The sequence below is a fragment of the Alosa pseudoharengus genome, unplaced genomic scaffold (assembly GCF_046254945.1).
Source record: "Alosa pseudoharengus isolate Yale_2024_CS ecotype anadromous, Long Island Sound unplaced genomic scaffold, YU_APseudo_1.1 YU_APseudo_1.1_scf_15, whole genome shotgun sequence".
Taxonomy (NCBI): Eukaryota; Metazoa; Chordata; class Actinopteri; order Clupeiformes; family Clupeidae; genus Alosa; species Alosa pseudoharengus.
The window spans coordinates 35,122,340-35,142,339 of NW_027468620.1; the positions used below are offsets into that span (position 1 = coordinate 35,122,340).

The following is a 20,000-nucleotide window of genomic DNA, read 5'->3' on the forward strand; positions in this document are numbered from 1 at the left end:
CTTTTGCGCAGTACAGTATATGCGCACGGTAGGCCTAGGCTTTACCTTGACACACGCACACAACAGACATAGATTTTTCATAGAAATTGATTACTTTTAATTAATTTCAACATATTATTGATTGTAATAGTCCATATCTAATTTCAATTTCACAATACAAAGAAATAGACTAAACGATTTAGTCTGTGCCATTCTCAATTTCACAACGTAACTCATTTAAACCAGACCACCATCTCAGATAGGCTATCCTCAGTGCCAAACACAATAATGCATGTAGTGTAACTTATACACAGGGGAAAAAGCACTAACTGGCAGAAATGAATAAAGCCAGCCAAACTATGTTCTAGTAGGCTAATGTGTTGAACCGTGGAAAATTAATAGACAAACAATTTTGGAGTTTGCACTGAGATATTGTCGGGTAGCCATTGAATATTCCGACATCAGAGATTGCTAACAGGTGTTTCAAAATAGCTGGGAACTTTCCGGAGCTCTGAATGGCAGAGGATAGCTAGATCATCAGACAACACAATTATTGTAGGCTGCATTATGGGCCATAATTTATGGCTTTGTCAATCAACATAGAATAGGTGAATCGCAAGTTCAACACCAAACAGGACTTTTCAGCACGTATCAAACCACGTAGGCTAGCCCAATGAACGCCTATGCAAATAGACAAAACACTCACATCAAAGCAGGGTGACTTCTTCAGATTTGCGAGTGCTGTCAAATCGATACGGTTTGCTCATATAGTCTAGTGGTGTGGTGGTGAAGTGTCATGCTGCGTTCAAGAGCGTAGTGTAGGTCTACGTCCCGTAGTAGCCTATATTTTAATTTAACGTCTTTAATGGTAAGAGATCGCACAGGGATGGATAATGAGCGGTTGTTTAAGATTAAATTGCAATGCCAGACACCTTCAGATATGAGAGACCCCCTCAGGTTTTTGACTTTGTTGCTTTCATGGGAGCTCGGCTCCCTCTGGCTCCCACGTAATTCGAGCCCTGATCCCGAGTAACAACATCTGGTCAGACTGGAGTCTCATTGCCTTAAAGGTAACAACAGCTGGTCAGGCTGGAGTCTCATTGCCTTAAAGGTAACAACATCTGGTCAGACTGGAGTCTCATTGCCTTAAAGGGGTGACCGTGATTTGTTCAAGTAAGAGTTGTTCCTGGACCAACATTCTAAAGACTGTCCTGGACCAACAACTCTTTAACCAATCACAGCCTTGTGATGTCATCAATGTGAGCCTTCTGCTTCTCCCATTGCGATTTTGAAATTTCCCTCCAGAAACAACCAGTTGGTCACCGTAACTTGAATCTCAATACAGGTAGGTCCTTGCATATTTGTGTGTAAAATAGTTGTAAAATAAAATAATTCTGATAGGAATCTGAAAATATGCACCTTAGATTTTTTTTATTTTTGTTTTAGCTTACTTGGTTCTATGTTTCTCTAATGTTAGCTGCTAGGCTAGGGACCATACATTTACTGTAATACATTCGCTTCCTAATAGGTGATTCAGTGGCTATGCATCTTTTAAACTTATTTTGAAGGGATACAGTAGTTGAAGTAGCTTTGAAGCTCATTTAGCAATCTTGGTGCCGCTGTTATTATTGCAAATGTTAGAGGCTAGGCTAAGGAACATACATTTATGCTACCAAATTAGCTTGCTAATAGGTAGGTGCAGCATGCAACTACTGTATGTGAAGTGCCAAGCCAGTGTAATGTAATGTCACTGGCTAAGGAGCACACTTTTGGACTACTAATGTAGCTTGGTAATAGGCTAAAGCAGTCACTTTTGTTTGGACATGGTCCTGAAGCGATGTTGCCATGTTGGTCCAGGACCGCTATTAGAATGTTGTTACATGACCGCCTTTAGAATGTTGGTCCAGGACCATCTTTACAATGTTGGTCCAGCACAGTCTTTACAATGTTGATCCAGAACCCACATAGTCATGTTTGTCCAGGACCGTCATTACAATGTTGGTCCAGGACCGACTTTACAATGTTGTCTTTTACAACGTTGGTACAGGACCGTCTTTAGAATGTTGGTCCAGCACCATCTTTACAATGTTAATCCTGGACCAACATCGCCATATTGATCCTGGACCAACATTGTAAAGACGGTCCTGGACCAACATGGTGATGTCACTCCTGGAAAATGTACAACAAACAAAAGTGACTGCTTAGTCTATTAATAAGAAGAGACCCAATAGTTGAAATAGCGTTGAAGCTCATTTAGCAATCTTGTTGCCATGGTAATTCATGCTAATGTTAGCTGCTAGGCTAGGATACAAAAAATACCTTGCTAATAGCAATACAAATCTGTCAGTTGTTGTTAGACTGTTTTTTTTGTTCTTGCTACATTTCTGAGAAACTTGTTGTGATGTTCACATGTTTAAACCTTTATACAATAAGCTGCAAAATATTTTTGTCTGCTTTGTTTATTCCAGGTCCATTATAGGGAAGTTTATCCAGGTACATCACAGGGAAGTTGGTCCAGGTCCATCACAGTGAAGCTGGTTCAGGTCCATCACAAGGAAGTTGGTCCAGGTCCATCACAGTGAAGCTGGTCCAGGCCCATCACAGAGAAGCTGGTCTAGGTCCATCACAGTGAAGTTGGTCCAGGCCCATCATAAGAAAGTTGGTCCAGGTCCATCACAGGGAAGCTGGCCCAGGTCCATCATAAGAAATACCAGTCTGCACACACTCTGCTCTGGTCTGGTCAAATGGATGGTCAAGAGCCTTGTGCAATGGCAGCAATGTCTGCTACACAAGCGACACATCACTGTTTCAGTTTAATTTTCTCCTCATTAATTTGTTTATACTATAATTTAAGGGGGTGGGACATGGAACAGCAGTTAAAGAAAGATGTTTAGTAGGGGATTGACTTTTAGCATGTTAAGCTATGGAGACTGATGGAGTGTGGGTCGTTAAGGGCACTTATTTGGAAAAATATATTGAAATATATTTTAAGTGTCAAAATGTTTTTTTTCCTGTCAATTTTGAATATTTACATATATTTCAAAATATATTGTGAAAATATATTTCAAATATTTATTTGTGTATGGGGAACAGTATATTAATGGAAACACCTACTGTTACAGCTATAAAAATGGCAGAATCATCGATATGCATGATATTTCCATTCCATAACCGAGAGGTGGGCTACGCGCTTCACAATGACGGCAAAGAGTTGTTAACGTTATGTGGTTTGTCCTTCACACAACGCAGATTTTTGTGGCAAGACATGCATGCTGCTTGACTTGGTTCCACTTCCTATATACCACATAACAATAATCCTGGAAATTTAAATGAAGGATCAATATTTGGTTTTCCTTTATTTAATTTTTAAATATTCGGTCCTCGGTTGGGACGAATGAAACATACAGCTTAAGCCATAACAACTTCCCACAACTTCAATATTTTATAACATACCATGAATGGTACTTCAAAAAGGTCTTATTAGATAGATTGGTGCTGGGTAATATGTCTTAGTGAACGTCTGATAACAACTCTTTGCCATCATTGTAAAGTGTGTAGCCCACCTCAAACATGGGACAGGGACAGTTCTGTTGGTTAAAAAAAAAACTTTTATCTGCTGTTGACTTGTTCATGAACACTGTCATGTGGCTCACACTGTCCACTCACTTCCCCCTTTTGATGGACATTACTAGGCAAGCTTCAAAGTGCCTCATAAACAAACCAGAGTATATCAGTTTCTAAATCTGCAGTCTGCAAGTCCCCAAATAATGTATGCAAGACCGGCCACTGTTTCCAAATAGGAAATGTGACTCAACTGTACAACGGTTCAAAGATTATTTAAACAGTTAAAGGCTATATTGGGTAAAGTTATACTGATGTCCCTGACTTTATAGCAATAACTGTTCTTTTTAGTGAAACATTATGTTACAATAAATTGTGAATGCTATTCTATGTTGCCAAAGTCATTCCAGACAATGACAATGCACCCAAACTCTTTTGCAACCAATAAACATGATTCTCTGAGATTGTAAAATAATTATATCTGGCTTGGTGACACCTATACAGGTAAATTCAGATAAATCTCTTAGAAAAGTGCATGGCTCCATTCTCTAGCAACTTGTAAAGAGACTTTGTGCACAATCCCAGATGCATGACGAAAGCAAGCAAAAGTTTTTAGGGAAAAGTCCAACACACTCCTTGGTATGCTCTTTTCTTCATTTTCTTTTCTGATAGTTTGGCAAGAATTACACTATGACCTTGATTGCTCTTCCTCAAATTCACTGCACACACAGGCATTGCATATGGTCTAAATCACCTGCTCAGTGACACATTAATCACCAGCTCAGTGACACATTAACCCTTACAGGTATAGTATGGCAGGACAGCTTAAGGGAAGAGAGATAGACTTCTCTGCATAGTCTGTCTGCCTCTTCACCCCCTCCATGTTTGGTACTGTCTGTCCACTAGCCACTTGTACCACTGTCTTTATGCCTCACTGTTTGCGTGCTATATTAGCACATTAGCACATATGCATAACCCCCCCCCCCTCCATGCCACAGCTGAACTGTGGCCACACTTATACATTTTCTTAAATAGTTAAATATATAGATATATAGACTTCACTTTACTTTACTTCTGCATTGTTGCACTGTTGGACTTACTCATTTGCATTGTTGGACTTACTCATTTGCACTATCACCATGACCACTACCACTATCACCATTGCACTACCACCATGACACTCATTCGCACAGAGAACCTTAGAGCACCTTACCATATCTTACTATGCACAGAAAATCACAGGCTCAGTCCCTGCCTCAGTCATTGCAAGCGCCTCTGATTGATTAATCACCACTATGTGGATACTGTTTTTAGAATGACTTAGATTAAGTGTTAGTTAGTATAATTTGTATTTTTGTAATTTGTATTTTAGTATATTTTTATATACTGTATTAAGTGTTAGTTAGAATAATTTGTATTTTAGTATATTTAGCATATTCTTTATCTTCTACTGTCCTTATTGCTTAGTTGTGTTTTTATATTATATACTTTAATTACTCTTTCTGATGTTAAATAATGTGTTTGTGTTGTATGTATGCTGCTGAGACCTTGAATTTCCCCTAGGGATCAATAAAGTATCTATCTATCTATCTAGCTATCTATCTATCTAGCTTGTGGCGTGATTAATGGCAAACAAATGCATAAGAACATTATAAGAAACATTATAAGAAACATTAGTAGAACTTTATATGAGACCAAAACAGATCTCTAGTGTATACAAATGCAGATTTGAAAAAAATATAGAGTTCATTCACTAGACTTTCTGTTCACAGTCCATATTACAAGTTCATATTAGAGAAAAGGTCTGATTATGAAATCTTCATTTAGCCCTCTTGGGGCCAAAGTTCACTGGTGGTAGATCTAAAAAGCCTCTCTTTTTAAAAGCTGACTGTTTTTTGACTGTTCTATCCCTATGAACCTCAGAGCTGAGAGTGGGTGTTTGTTAAAATGAACAGCCAGGAGACTCTTATCATCTTTGTTTCTGATGTTGCTTCTGTGTTCACATCATTGTCTTCAGAGCACTGCATGTTTTTCCTACATATGCTTTACCACAGGGACATTTGATCAAATATACCTAATTAGTAGTGCTGCATGTGATTTTTCCTTTAACCCATAGTTCTTTTCCTGTTATAGGGTAATTGAAGGAGTGACATTTGTGTGTGAACTTATAATTTCCATCTGGAAATGTTGCAGTGTTGGTGCAGGTGGGCAGTCTGTTTTCATAGTCTCTGAAAATAGGAAATAACATTTATACAAAAAACATATATCTTGACAAAATCAGGGGTGTGATTGGCAAAGGTAAAAAAAGGAAAATATACGTAGCACGGAGATGGAGTGACCCCCCCCCCGATGGTTCGAGTACTTTAGTGTACTATAGTGTTGGCTACCGTATATTTACATCACCTACACTTCATAAAATTCATGAGGCAAATCCTATGCGAGGGTGGCACTGGAAAAGGGCCTTAAAGGAAATATATTTGGGGCAAATACTAGGGGTTTCAAAAAAGAACATTTTGAAAAATAACCCTTTAAATTATGACATCTGATGACTTTTATGGGAAGTATTGATACATTGAGATACATATATTTCAAACATTATAGCATATTACAATACAGCCTATAAGGCCTAAAGAAAACAAATTTATAATAGAGCAAAGTAGATGTAGCCTATAGACCTACACAAGACTAAACCAAATATGGCTGAAATATATAGGCCATCATGATCATTTTGCCAACAGTGATGCAGAACCATGGATTTTTTCCATTTATAACATGTTTTGTTTATAACTTAAACCAACATTGAGTTAAAATGTTGACTAAATTATTTACTATACTCCTACTTGATGATAATATATAGCCTGCCCCCTAACAGAACAAAATAGTGAATCATGTGATAGGCCTACTGATATTTTGATGCTGATTGAAGTGGTTGCAACTTGAAGGTTGTTGATATTTCAGTTCCAGAGATAATCAAATTACATCGATTCCTCTCCTCCCAAAGTAACACTGTAGGTCCTACACCTCTCATCCTAAAATAAATGGTAGGCTCTGTTTTAAGATACTGCACCAGGATTGTGTAGGCTAAGCGGCTACAAAACTAGTTTTACAAGCGCACACACTAAATGGAGAGCTAGGGTTAAAATGCGGACTGCGCCTTTAAATTGGCGACTTTTTATCTATCAGCACAATGCTACAGTAGGCTATTTCCACTAAATATTCAGCTCAATGTTATGTGCAAGACGTTTACTAAGTATGCCAAAGGTTTGATCTCGCACCGTCACCATAACGTTACGTTTTCTCATGGTGAGATGGCATCCTGAAATATGTTTTAGACAAGGGGCGCAAGGTTCACGGAGGTGAACCGCTGGACAAACGCGAAATGACAAGGTGTTAACTAAACAATGTAGTAGGCCTAATAGACAGGCTTTGAAAACCTGTGAGGTCTGTCACAGCTAACTTCAAGCACAGCTTAGACGCGCAGAAATTAAAATTCAATATCAGCATCACGAGATTCATTATCGGAAAATCCTGACAGCGAACCCGATGCAAAGCCAAAACGAGGGGGGGAAAAAACTTCATACATGATGTCTTTTTAAATCAATTTGTTGACCTTTACCGTTTCATGGTCCTGGACCCATATTGTAATGATGGTCCTGGACAAACATGACAATGTGGGTCCTGGACCAACATTCTAAAGGCGGTCCTGGAACAACATTGTAGTGATGGTCCTGGAAAACATGACAATGTGGGTCCTGGACCCACATTGTAATGATGGTCCTGGACAAACATGACAATGTAGGTCCTGGACCAACATTGTAAAGACGGTCCTGGAACAACATTCTAATGGCGGTCCTGGACCAACATGACAAACGTCGCTCCAGGACCATGTACAAACAAAAGCAACTGCTTTAGCCTATTACCAAGCTACACTAGTAGTCCAAAAGTGTGCACATTAGCCAGTGAACTAACATTACACCGGCTTGGCACTTCACATAGTTGCATGCTGCACCTACCTATTAGCAAGCTAATTTGGTAGCATAAATGTATGTTCCTTAGCCTAGCCTCTAACATTTGCAAGAATAACAGCGGCACCAAGACTACTAAATGAGCTGAGATGCATAGCCACTGAATTACCTATTAGGAAGCTAATGTATTACAGTAAATGCATGGTCCCTAGCCTGGTAGCTAACATTAGACAGACATAAAACCAAGTCAGCTAAAACGAAAATAAAATAAAATCTAAGGTGCGCATGTTCTATCAGACTTATCAGATTTATCAGACTCCTATCAGAATTATTTTATTTTACAACTATTTTACACACAAATATGCAAGGACCTACCTGTATTGAGATTCAAGTTACGGTGACCAACTGGTTGTTTCTGGAGGGAAATTTCAAAATCGCAATGGGAGAAGCAGAAGGCTCACATTGATGACATCACAAGGCTGTGATTGGTTAAAGAGTTGTTGGTCCAGTACGGTTTTTAGAATGTTGGTCCAGGAACAACTCTTACTTGACCAAATCACGGTCACCGCCTTAAAGGTGCTGGAGTCTCATTGCCTCAAAGGTGCTGGAGTCTCATTGCCTTAAAGGAGGCAGCCGTGGCCTACTGGTTAGCGCTTCGGACTTGGAACCGGAGGATTGCCGGTTCGAACCCTGACCAGTAGGCACGACTGAAGTGCCCTTGAGCAAGGCACCTAACCCCTCGCTGCTCCCCGAGCGCCGCTGTTGTTGCAGGCAGCTCACTGCGCCAGGATTAGGGACCGTTTACACGAAATTTTCTCTTACCGCTTTCACACCTTTAACGACACCGGCAAGAAAAAACCTCGCGTGTACACACAGAGGTGTAACCGGCTAAATGTGCTGTAGTGCATATGCCAGACCAGTCGATGGCGCCGCTGTGCAGAAGCTTCACGATAATTTTGTGTGAATCGCGTAGAAGAAAACATTATTGAAACAGTTTGTTAAGCCAGAGAATGTCTAATAAGGGCTCTGGTTAATCAGTCGCATGAAATAAGGAGACTACAAACAATTCGGTTTTCAATTCAACTGTTAAACTAATAAAGTTCATTTTCAAGGTATGTGACTGCTATGTGAAATTTCAAATGCTTAGCCTACGCATTGCATTAGGTCTGAGCACCACTGGAGAAAACACTAACATGCAGTAAGCTAATGTTTAACTAAGTTAAGCTAACGTGTGCTTCTAACTTAACCACTAAAGGCTGATAGGCTACATTGTGCACATAAATCATGACAGGGGAAAGAAAAACATTTTAATATGATAAATAAATGGTTTGGTTTGTTTTGACAAGCAGCATGTCAGGTCGAGTGCCGTGGCTGAGTTGAGAGGTGGGGCAGCATGTATGTCGTCATAAAGTTGCCGGCTTCGCACCTACAGGCGTCTACACGGCGAAAGTTAGCCGGCGGTTTCAAAAGTTCCCACTTCGGAAGCCAGTTTCAAAATCGGTTTCAGTATCCTAAACTGCCGGCGTCGTGTACACGCAAGGCGTAACCGTTAACAAAACCTCACCGGTTTCACCAGTGGCGTAACAAGCCAATGGTGGGCCCAGGTGCGAGAGCGCTACGCGGGTCCCATACCGACGAACTTTGGCCCAGGATGAATTAGCTCTGATACATGCAATACACATTAAGGGTGACTTCAATTGTTTATGCAAAGGGCCTGAGGCACCGAAGTAGTTTAGTAGTTACAGATTACAATTTCAAATAAAAAACACACGACTATATATCCATTACATGTGAAAACATTAAAAAATAATTTTATTAACAGCCTGCAGGCCAAGGTAATCTAATATTACTGCATTAACATCAACTCGCATGGAATTATGGGAACACTCAATGCGCCTCTTCAACCCTCTGCGGAAACTGTAAGCGTAGATTGCTTGCTTATAAACTCGCACTGCGCAGAAACAAAACTTAATGTAACCTAACTTATTTAACCGTCCAGAAACCAAATAAAATCATTCATATGCATACAATCCCCAATATGCGTGAATTAGGCCATTAGAAGAAGGCCATCTTACGAGCCTTTCGTTGTGCAAAATCGTCAACGATGTTCTCAATATTTAATGCTCTGGCTCTCGTATTTTCAATGGACAGGATAGCTAACCCACGGAGCCTCTCCTGCCCCATGCTGCTCCTTAGGTATAGGTTGTGATGAATAGTCTTAGTTTGATCAGCCACCTGATTGGTTCATGTGTGAACATGTATGAGACATGCGCAAATACGAATAGTTAATAAACTAACAGTTCAGCAACATGGTTGTGCAGCGTGCTTTATGACATGGTGTCAGAAGCGGTTTAGTGCTCAGTCATATCGTCAAAGTTATTGTGAAACGCCTGTCTTAAGTGAAGATGCTCAAGTTCACGCCGCCGGAAAGTTTCCCGTTTGAGAGGCCGAGTGAATGGCCAGAATGGAGACAGAGGTTTGAACGGTACAGAATTGCAACGAAACTTTCTTTAGAAGATGGCGACGTGCAGGTCAGTGCTCTAGTGTACTCAATGGGAAAGGAGGCTGAGAACGTCTTTAAGTCATTTGTGTTTGACCAGGACGATGATAAGGATAATTATGAGGTCGTGATACAGAAGTTTGATGAGCACTTCATTCCCCGGAGAAATGTGATATATGAACGTGCGCGATTTCATCAACGCCGTCAGGGTGAAGGGGAGACAGTGGAGGCATTCGTGAGAGGGCTCTACGAGCTCTCTGAACATTGTAATTTTGGCGAATTGAAAGATGAATACATCAGGGACAGAATTGTTATCGGATTAAGAGACAAATCTCTATCAGAAAAGTTGCAGTTACAAGGAGCACTGACGTTGGCCAGAGCAATTGAGACGGAGCCACGAGCTCATTAAGACTCAAAATTACGAGCAAAACGGAACTAAACTGGAGGAGGTTAAATTCTCCCAACGAAATCGCGGTAGAGGCAGAGGAATGAAAAATAATGCTGATAGCCAGAGAAAAAGACAAGGCAAAGACAATGAATATAGTGAAAGAAAGAAATGCACAAGATGTAACAATCCACACGGGTTTAAAGAATACTGCCCTGCTAAAAAAGCTGAGTGTCGTAAATGTAACAAGATTGGCCATTTTGCAGTGGTTTGCCACACAAAAGTGGTTCAAGAAGTAACATCTTATGAAGATGAGGGTTCAGAGTTGTTCCTTGGTTCAGTCCAGTGTCAAAGTGCACCAGTTCCACCATGGATGGCCGATATCATATTTGATGGGCAAATTATCAGTTTTAAAATTGATTCAGGTGCAGATGCTACTGTAATGTCTGAAATAAGCTACAAAGGACTGAGAAGTAAAATACCACTGAACAAAACCAATGTCATTCTCAACAGTCCAGGAGGCAAGCTGGAATGTCTAGGCCAACTGAAAACAAAAGTGAGCGCAAATGGAAAGCCTTATGTGATTGATGCCTATGTAGTGAGAGGGGCCCATGTAGGAAATTTGCTTGGACGCAGCACTGCCATACAGATGGGGCTAATTAAAAGAATAGAGGAAGTAAGTGAGAATGTGTTTGGCTCATTGGGATTGCTAGCATGCAAACCAGTTAGAATAATGCTCAAAAGCACAGTCGAACCATATAGCATCCATGTAGCTCGCAGAGTACCGATCCCATTGCTAACAAAAGTCAAACAAGAACTGGATCGGATGGAGCGGTTGGGCGTGATTGAAGAAGTTTCAGAGCCCACTCCATGGTGTGCCCCAATGGTACCTGTTGCCAAAAAGAATGGGGAAATCAGAATATGTGTGGATCTCAAGCGACTAAACGAGGCTGTAATTCGCGAGAAGTATGTGCTGCCAACGCTAGAAGACATTATCTCTAAGTTGTCTGGGGCAACAGTCTTCTCCAGTTTGGATGCTGCAAGCGGATTTTGGCAGATCCCATTAGACGATGACAGTAGGAAATTGACCACCTTTATAACTCCCTTCAAGAGGTACTGCTTCCGTAGATTACCTTTCGGAATCACAAGTGCTCCCGAAATTTTTCAGAAACTCATGACGGAGCTGCTTCGGGACACGGAGGGGGTTTGCTGCTTCATGGACGATGTCCTGGTATATGGCCGCACGCGTGAGGAACATGACCGCAGGCTTGCGGAGGTGTTGCGGACCATTGAAGCCTCAGGGCTAAAGTTGAAGAAGGAAAAGTGCTTCTTCGGTCAAAAGGAGTTGAGCTTTGTAGGCCATCGGCTAAGCGAAGCGGGCATTAGCCCTGACCCCGACAAGGTTCGTGCTATTCGAGACCTAGGTAGGCCCCAAAATCGGACTGAATTGAAACGGATATTGGGCATGATAAACTACCTTTGCCGCTACCTGCCTCACAGTGCTACTGTGCTTCAGCCACTGAACGAGCTGCTAAGAGCTGACTCAGTATGGCGTTGGGACAGGACTCAAGAGGCGGCATTTGCTAAGGTGAAAGACATGTTGGTCACAGCACCAGCATTAGCTTATTATGATGTGAACAAGCCGACCGTCGTCACAGCGGATGCTAGTAGTTATGGGATAGGTGGCGCCTTGCTCCAGGAGCATGATGGAAAGATGCTCCCAGTGGCTTTTTGTTCACGTACTCTCACCGGAGCGGAGAAACGCTACGCTCAAATAGAAAAGGAGTGTCTGGCTTCGGTGTGGACGTGTGAGAAACTGTCACGATATCTCTGTGGCCTGGAGTCGTTCAAGGTGCTAACGGACCATAAACCTTTGGTTCCCTTGATTAATCTGAAAAACCTTGATGAAGTTCCCATCCGCTGTCAGCGACTCTTAATTAGGATGATGCGTTTCAATCCTGTGGCAGTGTATACCCCAGGAAAGTCTTTACTTATCGCGGATACACTGTCCAGGCACCCCTTGACAGAGACAGAGTGGTCCGACTTCGAAGAGGAAGTTGAGGCTTACATAGCCAGCGTGGAAGAACATCTGCCTGCTTCTCCACAAAAGTTACTGGAAATAGTGCAGGCTACCAGCACTGATGAGGAAATGAAAAGAGTTCTCAAATATGTCCAGCAGGGGTGGCCTAAACATTTCAAAATGTTACCTGTCCATTTGCGTGCCTACTTTAACCAGCAGGGGCTCTTGAGCGAGTCCAAAGGTCTTCTCTTACATGGAACAAGAATTGTGATTCCAACCAAAATGAGAGATGAAGTATTGGATCGCATCCACGAAGGCCACCAAGGCCTCAGTAAGTGCCGTGAGAGGGCACGCCTCTCTGTGTGGTGGCCAGGCATTGGTGCCGATCTAAAACGCAAAGTGAGTGAATGCCAGACATGCCAGATCAATAGGCCAACGCAATGCAAAGAGCCGCTGTTAACCACAGACTTACCACCAGGCCCTTGGAGACATCTTGGAGCTGATATCTGTGAAACAAATGGCCAGCAATACCTTGTTGTCGTGGATTATTATTCAAGATTTATTGAAATCTCCCATTTGATGGACATGACGAGTAGGAGAGTGATTGGCAAACTGAAGAGCATGTTTGCGCGGTTTGGCATTCCGGAACGGCTATGTTCTGACAACGCACGCCAGTTTACATCTGCCGGGTTTAAGGCATTTGCAAGACAGTATGGCTTTGTCCATGTGACATCTAGTCCTCACTATCCGCAATCAAATGGTGAGGCGGAACGGGCTGTTCAGACAGCTAAGAAAATACTGAAGCTGAATGACCCTTTCTTAGCTCTCCTCGCATACCGAGCAACTCCAATTGCATCCACAGGCTGCAGTCCATCACAACTGCTTATGGGGAGACACCTGAGGACAACGGTTCCAACAATAGCAAGCAACTTGGTCCCTGCATGGCCCGATTTGAGAAGTGTGGAAGAAAAGGATCGTAAAGCAAAAGAATCTTACCAGTACTTCTACAATCGCCGTCATGGTGCCAGGTCCTTGTCGCCATTGCATCCAGGTGACCCTGTGAGGATAAAGCTCGATGGTGAAAAGGGGTGGACAACAAAAGGAACGGTCAGTCGTCAGGCCGAACAGCCAAGGTCTTACTACATCACAACTGACCAAGGAGAGTTCCGGAGGAATCGTAAACATCTACAAGCCATACCCGGGCAAAGTCAACACGAACCGGTATCACCTGATTGTGCAACGGACGCTGAGGAAGAGGGCCCACCCGTGGTTCTGAGTGAGCCACTACTTGTGAAGAGCAAAGGGACACCCTCTCCCAGAGCCGAGGCTACCATGGCCATTCCCCATACCCCAGAACAGGCTTCGCCCAAGACCACACGCTGTGGACGTGTGATAAGGAAACCACTACGCTTCCAGCCGTAAACAGGACAATGGGAAATCTTTAGAAAGTCTCTATTGAGCTATCCTTAGTTGTAGCCTAGTTTATTTTATTTTCATAAGAATAAGACTGGGGAATAGATAGGTTGTATAAGAAGTGATGTTTAACATATTTGCAGTAAAGCACTCCAATGTGTTGCTTCTTTTGTTTTGTCAGAGATGACAGTTGATCTTTAAAAGGGGGGAGATGTGATGAATAGTCTTAGTTTGATCAGCCACCTGATTGGTTCATGTGTGAACATGTATGAGACATGCGCAAATACGAATAGTTAATAAACTAACAGTTCAGCAACATGGTTGTGCAGCGTGCTTTATGACATAGGTCTTAAAAAGTTTGAGTTTGGAAAAAGATCGCTTAGCTGTTGCGCAGTCACAGGTATTTTCAGAAACAACATGAGTACACACTTCCCCGAATGTGGATGTTACACTGTCTTAATCTTTAGAATAAGTGTCGTGGCACACTCAGAACTTGTCACTGTCATAATCTACCACCAGCATTTTGGCAAGTTGAAAAATAGATGACTTCTGTGAAATCTCTGCTTTAAAGCAAAGTTTTCCATTGATAGTTACAGGAAGCCACGTTGTTGTTTAAACTATTGTTGCCTCTAGCCCACGTTACCTCCAGTTTATTAAAAAGATTGTGTAGAAACAGTACTGTTCACAGTATAGGCCTACAAGCGGGCGCCATCATGGCAAAACTTAAACAGTCACGTGTGTGTGTGTGTGTGTGTGTTTGTGTGTGTGTGTGTGTGTGTGTGCATGTGTCACCTTGTTGGTTGACGGAGTGCTGTCATTGGTCCAGAGGGGTGTGTCAGAGGGCAGGTAGGCGGGGACCAACAGGGCAGAGAAGCAGCCCAACAATAAGACCACACTGATGCTCAGGTTCCTCTCCCTACACACACACACAAACACACACACACACACCAGAGTTTCCGCTAGACAAAATGGTGCCGGAGGTTTCGTTTTCCGGACATTTTGATGATATGCCGGTCAAATATTCTATTATCGCTTCTTAATTAGTCAAATTGAGGAAAACTGGAGTCCGCTTCGTTCGTTATAAAAAGGCTACGTTTGTTGCTATAGCCTACCCACGTTATCTCCATTGGTGACTGTTTAACTTACACAGATGTGTACACACAAGAATGAGCGCTCACACCACTACCCCCTAATGCAGGGGTGGGCAAACTGCGCCCCGCGGGCCGGATCCGGCCCTCCAGCACTTTCATCCGGCCCGCCGAGCATTTCATTTAGTTATCAGGCTGCTCGCTATTTTTTTCCTGCGATAGAGGCGACGTTGGTTAGCTTTACTGCAAACTGCTTTTCACTCTCCTTAGATAACGTTTACAATGTCAATGTCAAAACATCATGTTAAATAGAGATAACATCATGTTAAACTAAGTAAACTCTTAGTTATCTCCTTTGCAGCAGATCTAACGTGAACATTATGCGATCCATTTAATTGAGAACGCGTCTGCACTCACGAGAGGGAGAGAGCCGCAGGTTCCAGCTGGGTTGTCATTGTTGATAATTGATATCTCCTTATAAGAAACTTTTAAAGGGAAATCATGAAGGCAATCATGCAGGCCCAGCCGTAGGTACAGCACTAGCCATAGCGGAGCAGGCAGAAGATCATTGAGAAATAAACGTGAATTAAAGCGACTGTCTTAAAGCGACAGTGCACAATTTATACATTTGTTAAACAGCATAAAATTAGCAGTATTTTTAAGCAATTAATATTTTAAAACAAATACTTTTCATACTAAATTATAGGCTATAAAAAAAATTGTTTTTTTATGCGTGTGTCGTGGGGGGGGGAGGGGGGGGGGGTGCGGCCCGCCGGTCAATTTTCAAAACCCAATGTGGCCCTTGAGCCAAAACGTTTGCCCACCCCTGCCCTAATGCTATGACTTTTTATTTGATAACAATAAATTAAGAAGATCAAGGAGGCCCTAACCCTGCAGATCATAGACAGAGAACGCATAGGCCTACTGTATGCTTTGGGTAAAGAACACTTTGCATGTCCAGTGTACACGGAGAATGACAGTGTCTTGGAGCGGCCGCACCCCCCACAACTCCCAATGTCACTGATTCCGACAGATACGCCCGACACTTCTGCTTTTTATCTGGTGGTGGTGGAGTTGACCGGCATAGGCTGTTGTTTAATAGCTTACTTTTCAAACGATAGAGCCTGTTCATTTAAAAACATAGCCAGAGGACGTATAATATAGGCTTACATATTCACTGGCGCCTTAATGCAGGGGCTTACATGGGCTTCAGCCCAGGGGCCTCGACCAATGAGGGGCCTCCTAATAATAATAATGATAATCAATAATAATAAACGGCGTGTCCGTATTCGCGGCGTCATTAGCCTACTCTGGAGCTAGCCTAAATAATTGAGCACATCGTACTGCTCTACAATTACATCCATGCAGAGGCCCCCTTTGTCTTCTCCAATTCTAAAATGTAACAAAATGTAACAAAACGTAATAAATCCCAACGGGTGTAGAGGAGCTAGAGGAGAGACTGAAACTGACTGACAAACTTATCATACAAACTCTGGAGATAACGTGGGTAGGATTGAAGCAACGATCAAACGAATAACCTGGATTCCTGTAACTGTCCATGAAAACAGAAGGCATAGCAGGTAAATATCGTAACAAATAGCCTGGAAATGAAACGGCTTTAAAAACATGTATTTCACTTGTCTCATTGGAGTGAACGCAGAACATGGGCTGTGGCGCAAATAAATGAATTAGTGATCTGCATCTCCGTTCACCAACAGCTAAGTTTGTGCTAACCCATTCGCACATATAATAGTCTATGTTATGTTTTCTCCATTGTTAGTGAGATATGTCTCCATGTAGCCATGTTCACGTCACATGAGCCAGCTTGTTCTGTAGGCTAAAAGTATTTCTCTCCCTCCCAAACTGCGTTAAACTGGTGTGTTAAGTAGACAGAATTTCAAAAAAACTCCTGGGGAACCCCCCGACACGACAAACACATGCACTTTTGAAAAGCTTTTAAACATGTGTACCCATCTTTTAACTTAGCCTACAGCCAGTGTTGTAAAAGTTCAAGGCTTGTTTTCGTGCAGTAGGCTAGCCTTTTTGATAAGCGATGTCATAGGCTGACGTGATTCGAGGGCTTTCTGTTCCTGTTTATGTAAAGGTTTTACATGCTGAATAATTTTAGACTACACTGCATGTTATTAACCAAAAGCGCACGCTATGTGTCGGGTCAGATCGCGGGCCGGGTATCATTTAATCATAATTAATATTTGCGGTTGGGGGGGGGGGATGGTCCTTAAAAAACATATAGCATGTTACAACTACACTGCATGTTATTAACCAAAAGCGCACGCTATGTGTCGGGTCAGATCGCGGGCCGGGTATCATTTAATCATAATTAATATTTGCGGTGGGGGGGGGGGGGGTGGTCCTTAAAAAACATATTTGCGCCACAGCCCATGTTCTGCTCTGGTGGTATTAAGGCGCCCCTGTACATATTAGGTTAAGCCTTATTCTCAAATTCAGATTGCGTCAGGGGACGGGATTATTAGCCAATTTCAATCGAACAATTTGACCGGAGAGATTTAATTTTGTCGGACATTTCATTTTTTTTACCGGACAACGGAAACCCTGACACAAACATACAATCAAGTAGAGAAGCAGCAGCCCAAAAACAAGACCACACTGACGCTTAGGTTCCTCTCCCTACACACACACACACACACACACACATACATACACACACACACACACTTACCGGCTGATGAAAAAGTCTCTGGCCTCCCCACTCCTGCTGGCCTGCTGTGTGTGAGTGTATGTGTTGGCATGTGTGTGTGATAGAGAGTGTGTGTTGGTGTGTGTGTGAGAGAGTGTGTGTGTGTGAGAGACAGCGGGCAGTAGAGGCTCACTGTCGTCCTCCGGGTCAGTGACGCTCAACTTCTTCTGAGCCACCATCGTCCGTCTCCAGTCGCCCTCGCACACACACAAAGCGCTTTCAGATATAACCTCCGGAGTATATGCGGAGGTTTGTCAAACGGATGTCCTACCCTTCGGATGATTCAGATATGATGCTAACCTGCGGACCTTACGGACCTATGTGTGAACAACATACACGCACGTTACAGAATCTCCGTGTGGTTGTCGAGTGAGGGGTGGGGGCTTGTAGAGTTCGCGAGATGCTGCCTGTCACAGCTGTTTGTTTACAAAGTGTATGCATTATGTAGGCTAAAAAAGAAAAATCTATTGTGCGTAGGCTAATACTTGAAGTAGCCTAGTCACGTAAGTGCGCACTTGAAATTGACCTACAGTATTTGTATGTGTGCTTCGAATAAACACATTTATCTGTTTTCAACCATTGGCGGAGCGAGGGGGTGGCTTCGGGCGCTCAAGCCCCTAATCTTTTTTCAAAAGCCCCGAATCTGTTTTTTTGTATGTGTTTTCAATTTCCAACGATTCTAATTTCTAATTTAACTTACCCTTGATTTCTCTATAAATGTTACAAAATGTAGGCTACTATTACTGAAGAAAATAGGCTATCCCTTATTTTCAAAGCCCATTATTGACAGATAATCTGATTTCCCACACGAGTTGATGTAGCGGTTTACGTCATAAACCTGGCAGGAAAGTTCAGAGCGGCACAGTCAGTTTAAACAGCAAGCCGGTAAGAAAAACTATTGTCAAGACATTAGGCAATTAGCTACTGTACCCCGGAATACAAAAATAAACTTCAGAAAGACAGAAAGTTTGTTGTACTGTATTCATAGAGTCTCAATGACCGAATCAGTAGATTGACCTGTTGTCAGTTGAGTTCGTTCAATTCATTAATTGTAGGCTAGTAGCCTAGGCAAATATGAAACGGAGATGTAACGTGGCTACCGGCGGGATTTTGAACTTGCATGTTTCATGCATTTTATGGCAAACAATACCATGGGATATATGTGTTCTCCATTTGAGGAACGTAATCAATTGCGGACGTGCACAGACAGCTCAGTCGCCTCAGACGCCTGTTACAGTAGGCCTATAAGGAAAGTGCGATTTCAGTTTGTAAAATGTACACCCCCCCCCCCCCCCCCAACTGAATTAGTCCCCCTATGTGAAGCGCTGAATGGGGGAATCCCCCCCCATTTTGAAAAATGAATTTTAAGCCCTGGATTAAATTTAGCTTCATGTGTTCCACTGAACATTATATAAGTGGGTTCACAATGTGTGGGGCTGTGCTAAACCTGACCATAAGGCTACTTTGGCCAGAGTTCAAAGTAAAAATGTATTGAGACAAGGTAGCATCCCATCAGAGTTATCTCAGCATAGTATACTAGCCTATAATATACAAACCATAACTCATAAAAAACGCTTAATTAACTAAGTGCCTGCTGATCAGATAGGCTATGCCTATAGACCCCTCTTGAAAGACCCAAAGTGCCAGTCAGATATACCTTGAGTCTCACATTAAAGTCTCAATGTGTCCATTAGTTTACACAGAATTCACTAGAAGTCATTATTTAAGGGGTTATTTTTCTAAATTTTCTGCTGGGAGTGCATGCCCCCGGACCCCCCTAGCCTTCCTGTGTGTGACACTGGGCTAAGCCCCCAATGTTTCAAATGTCTGGCTCCGCCCCTGTTTTCAACATTATGTAGCAGAATTACTTGGCTATGGAACCCCAAATCTGGTTTGCGTTGGAGAGAGAGAGCATGCACGAACTTTATGGTACCCCTCTTGAAAGACCCAAAGCCTTCCTGTGTGTGACACACAGTCTCTCCCTACAAAACACTAGCACTCTCACACACACTCTCTCCCTACAAAACACTAGCTCTCTCACACACACTCTCTCCCTCACGGGTGTGTGTTGCCAGTTGAGATAGCGAGACTGTGCACAGCTAACCAACACATACACTCACACACTTAAACTAACTCTTGTGTATCTAACGATCAGAACTAGAACATGCATGAGCTGCTGCACTGACACACACATACACACACTTTGTGTGTTTAGAGTTCTCCTCTATCTTTGTTGGGTTAACGATTCACCTGTCGCCATGGAGTTGGACTTTGTCCCGAGTCTGAGTAACGTTTGCATATCTGCGGGCAGTGAGTCAGAGCTCCTTCCATACTTAACCTCATTGTGTGTGTGTGTGTGTGTGTGTGTGT

At 42.5% G+C, this 20,000-nt stretch overlaps 1 protein-coding gene across 1 annotated transcript in view; it reads right to left on the reverse strand.

Annotated features, from left to right (window-relative positions):
• Positions 1–17,911, reverse strand: part of st3gal7 (ST3 beta-galactoside alpha-2,3-sialyltransferase 7) — a 23,571-nt gene extending 5,660 nt beyond the window's left edge. The window contains exons 1-2 of the mRNA XM_076286305.1: positions 17,613–17,911; positions 14,616–14,739 (exon numbers count right to left, since the gene is read on the reverse strand). Of these exons, the coding sequence (XP_076142420.1) occupies positions 14,616–14,739; positions 17,613–17,809 (321 nt within the window). The 5' untranslated portion in view covers positions 17,810–17,911. The remainder of the gene's footprint in view (positions 1–14,615; positions 14,740–17,612) is intronic.
• Positions 17,912–20,000: the final 2,089 nt, after the last annotated feature.